This window comes from Atta cephalotes, assembly GCF_000143395.1.
Source record: "Atta cephalotes unplaced genomic scaffold scaffold00040, whole genome shotgun sequence".
NCBI lineage: Eukaryota > Metazoa > Arthropoda > Insecta > Hymenoptera > Formicidae > Atta > Atta cephalotes.
The window spans coordinates 1405481-1410572 of NW_012130104.1; the positions used below are offsets into that span (position 1 = coordinate 1405481).

Consider the following 5092-nt stretch of genomic DNA (forward strand, 5'->3'; position numbering starts at 1 on the left):
ACACACACGCACACACACACACACACACACACACGCACACACACACACACACACACACACACATATAATTTATTCATATGTAAATTACTTATATATAATAAGTGTCCATAAGGCGTTTTTGTCAAAATTAAATATAAGCGAGAATTGACGAAAACAGTGAGCTAATAAAAACTGACTACCGTATGGAGTGACTCTTATTATAATCTCTAATCATAAAATCACTGAACTTTTTCTAAATTAATTCTTTAATGTTTAAGATTTTATCGAAAAAAATTATTAGCATTAAGAGAGATAGAAAAATTTTTAATTTAAAAAAAGTTAATAAATTAAAGTTTAAAAGTATCTAATTAAGTTAAAAATTATACATTTAAAATTATTAACTTGTAACTTTTTTTTAACTTTTAACTAATTACTACTCTGGAAATAACTAAACAAAATTAGCATAGAAACATATTATACATGATAATAAATAAAAAAAAATTATTTATTATATCAATGTATTATTCATCACAATCATCACGTATCCAGTTAAAGTCGAGTATTTCTTATTTCCCTTATTTGCATTTTTTGTAAAAATTTATCCATCTTCTCATGAAATACTTTCCGCGAAAAATTACATCAGACACAATTTCCAGAGAAATTTTCTTCATCCGGAAATAATTTTAGGAATAATTTCCAGAAATAAAATCTCAAGAAAATTTTCTACGGAATATTTTTTCTTCTAGGGGAATACCATCCGCGGAAAAATTCTGTGAAAAATATTCGTCCTCTCAGGAGACATTTTCCTCATATCGAACACTCAGTGTAATCCGAGATAGGAGAAGACATAATATTTCAACGGCGATAAGTATAATATGTTCCTGAAAGGAAGCGGGAGCAGTGTGTAGCAGCCACAATTTATAAGGCCCATTTTAACATAACATAAATTCGTATCAAACAAGTAGGACCTTATGAATCGCGCCCTGAACACATTTCACCTTTTTTTAGGATTCTATCCTAAAAATATCCTAATCGAAAGATCGCGGTTGGTGACGTCGTGTGACTATCACTCGAGATATTCATTGGGATTCGCCGATGCGACGCCGCGACGCCGCATCGCGTTTGCGTCCGCACGAGACGCGCGAGACCGATAATTACTTGTGGCGCGACGTCGACACCACAGCCGCCAACGACTCGCAGCGATTACGATCTCAACCAGCTTGACTACTTTCAAAATCCCATGTGTTTTGTATACACAACCGCCGCAGGTCCGTGGATGTGACGGACGTTGTGTTGCGCAACGCAACGAGTGCGGAGAGCGCGGTGCACTTCTCACAACTGCACTTCTCGCGATAGTTGCGATGGATGTGACGCGACGATTCGCGACAGGAGGATATGCGCGTATATACGTTCGTATGCGTACACGCACGCGATCGATCACGATCGCTGCCGTTTACTTATGCCACGCCGAAGGCGTGATTAAGTAAAAATGAAGATAATGAGGCTGAAATTAGCGGGTTTTAGCGTAGTTACATCGTTTTGATTAGGAAAACGAGTTCTGTAACTTGCAAAGGACAAAAGAAGTCGTGCTGTGTATAGTTCCCAAGCAATCGAGGATAGCATGACTCGGCAATACGCATTGTGATAAAAAATTATTCGGTGTTGTAAGTTCGCATGGCTGCAATTTATGTGTACTTTTTTTTGTTTTTTAATCGAATCTTTTTAAAGAAACGCCATGGATCTACATCATTTTGAGTGCAATTTTAATATATAATTAAATTTATTTATATTATAATATACAATATATATATATGTTCGACCATCATTCTGATTGTAAGATTTGTAAAAAAGGAGGACAGTGCAGAATTATTGGAAATACACATCCGTCTGCTTCGCAGATGCAAATATAAACATCATAGCTACTTCGTTGGAGCCTTGAAAACAATCATTGCGCCGTCGCAATCCGGCAGTCATACTTACGTTAGCTGTATGGATGGGGGTTGATATGATTGAATTGCGAATCTTATAGGAACTTTTTTCAATTGTTAACGTAAGGGTAAACGTACAAAGTTTTACTCCATTCTATTCTGTTAAGACTTCTTTCTACAGATCTTCAGAATCATGATATCAGAAACAAGAAAACATGTAATGAATATTCTTGCAAAATATAATAAAATAGAAATATTTTTCGATAAAAAAATATTTTTAAAAATATTTAAGAAGGTTCGATTATTACTTTCGAGTAAAAAATGTGACTGAAATAAATTGTCATTACAACGATTTTAAATCATATGCAATATTACAATGAATTGTAGATACTATTTATGTGCTATATTTTTAGTAAATTATTAGTATATAGAATTAATAAATGTATGAGATTGTCAATGACTAGGGAGGTCGAGTGTATACTTGGCAACGTTGCACTTCGCGATGTGACAAACGGTGATTGGTTATGATGAATGATAAGGGAGAAATTCAAAATCGGTATAAAGGCCGATTTTGTATTATTTTCATATCTGTTTCTTTACGTGAAGATGGATTTTAAGTTATATGAAGTTCGCTTCATATTGTTGTACACTGCAGCGTTGCCAAATCTGTTACTACTAATGCGATACGTGAGATAAAGGTAAACTTTGACAATAAAATTTTAAATTCATACGGTAAAGTCCGATTTTTCTTTTTTGTACAATTGTTGATATTTCATCTATCAAATTCTAGTTTTTCAAAAACCTAAGTTGGCCGAGTGTGTATTAAATCGATGATTATCTACGTCGGAACGATCACCTCTCATAAGATGATATGCTTAAAATGATCAATTTCAGAATAATATTACAAGAAAATTATACGGTCAATATTACTCAAATTGTGGGATTATTTGTGTACAGTATTTATTCTATATAAAAAAAATTAAGTTGGTTTTCGACTAACTTTCGAACCTCCTTAACAGGATAAGAAATAAATCAAAACTATTTCCCATTAAAACTAAACCCCTTTATTTCGGAAAAAAAATCATATTTATTCATTCGATAACTGTTCGTCTTCTGGTGTTAGGTATAATTCTATTTCAAATATATATAGTTATATATTAATTATCGTAATATAAAGAGAGTTTTTGATATATTTTACAAATCTATTCTATTAATTTTACAAATTTTGTTTTATTAAAAAATATATTTTAATATAATCCGCAAGAATTTTCTTTATATTTTTTTTGCTTCTGATGTTATAATCCAAGATGATTACAATAGGCAAGAACTTTAATTCAACTCGCAACGTTAAATATCCTTGATCGGGTCAGCCTAAAAAATGTTCAAGAAAAAAATCCACTAAAACTGCAAATCCTTGAAAACTCGCATCGGTGAAATACGAGACAATATGACACTCGGCATGGCGCCATATACGGAAGAATTCATCATTATCTGTTGTTGACTCGGCACGATTCTTAAACTAATGACGAACGAGCAACTCTCACGCCTGCTTTCTTGCGAAAGATTTTCTTAAAGCAGGTTCCTCACGATTTAAATAGTTATTAACGTGTCGTTATGAATTATACTTATCCCATTTCATACATTCCTACTATATATCAGCTGTCTTTTATCATCGTACTGCTCTAGCGAAATCAAACATCATGCAAAATGAATTATAATTTTTTGCTGAAAATAACAGAAGAATCTTTCAAATAAGAAAAATAAACCTATTTCAAAGCGGATCTTAGTGCTTAAATGTTTCAAAGTGAATGTATTTAAATATGTATCAATTTTGCAAACCGCGTGGCTTTTTCCTAAAACGCAATCATGAACGGAACTAGAGTAGTAATATCAATTGACAATTTAATAATTTTGATGCTAATAAGCATCTTAGAAAGATATTCATTATTTGAATTTAAATATCTTTAGAAGAATTTTTACTCACCTCTGCTGGGTGCCGGTGGGGCCCTTTTTGGGGTGTCGTCGGCAGAGGGTGTTCTTTCCCTCATGCTTGCCCGTTGAACGCCTTAACATCATCATTTAGTTCTAAAACAAAAAAATAGAACAAAATCTGTCAATCAACAATGTTGCAGAAAGTGTTAGTTCTTCAGATCATTATTGTTATCATCTCTTTCATCATTATTGTTATAATGTCGAATAGATCTTCGAATAAAATCAATCGAGATTGTGGAATTAAAAAAACAACCGAGCCGATAAGTAAATGATACTTAATTTTCGGAAACGAGAAGAAAAAAAAAGATAAACTGAATTCAAAGTATGTTTAGTCTCTAATTTCTCTTTAATACTGTATTTTCTCTCGTCTGATTATCAGAAGCATCTGTTTACTTTCCTATTTTTTCGCTCGTTAATAAACTATATAAATAGAATACGAGACAAAAAGTGACATGAGTAACTCGATTAACCCCATGGAAATTATAAATCAATCATTGTTGGCAAAATTCGCATTTTAATCGCTTAAGAAATCGTGGCCTCAAGGCGTTAGCTTAGTCACGTGGAAGTTTCATACTTGCACGAATGTGAGGTCGAGATCTTTGGCAAAGATCGAGAAGAAAGAAGGTGGAGAAAAGAGAAAAAGTGGGAAGAAAGAAGAAAGCAGAGAGAAAGGTGTTTGCCTTCGCCGAAAACCGAGTTTATATCGACATCGAGTATAACGCATCCCGCCTCATGGTCAGAAGAAAATCTTTTCAAGCAACAATAGAATGAAATAGAATAAAATCTTTTTTACATATTCAGTGTAAATATTTTTCCTGTAGAGTATGATATTGTAAAAAAAGAAAGAAAAAACCGTGTTACATCGTCTTATGTTCATTATCAAATGTATTATCCAAAGAAACAAGCTAAGTATTAAATTCTTAATTAAACATCTCATTATAATATCCACAGGTATTCATAAAGGTAGGTAATAATTACTTCTATAAAGTCTTTTCTTTTTGTAACTTTTAAGAGTTAAAAGCCTCGTAGACTTTTAAAGCAGTAACCTTGGACATCGCGTTACGTAATTTAAGAGGGAAATAGAAAAACACGACAATGCGTTACTTAAGGGTTGTGATAAAATTTTAATGATAGCAGGCCATACAATATTGTTTCTCGTACTCACTCCAATAATTTACTAAGACAAAAATATT

At 32.7% G+C, this 5092-nt stretch overlaps 1 protein-coding gene across 1 annotated transcript in view; it reads right to left on the reverse strand.

Annotated features, from left to right (window-relative positions):
• Positions 1-3955, reverse strand: part of LOC105622114 — a 34844-nt gene extending 30889 nt beyond the window's left edge. The window contains exon 1 of the mRNA XM_012203547.1: positions 3892-3955. Within this exon, the coding sequence (XP_012058937.1) occupies positions 3892-3955 (64 nt within the window). The remainder of the gene's footprint in view (positions 1-3891) is intronic.
• Positions 3956-5092: the final 1137 nt, after the last annotated feature.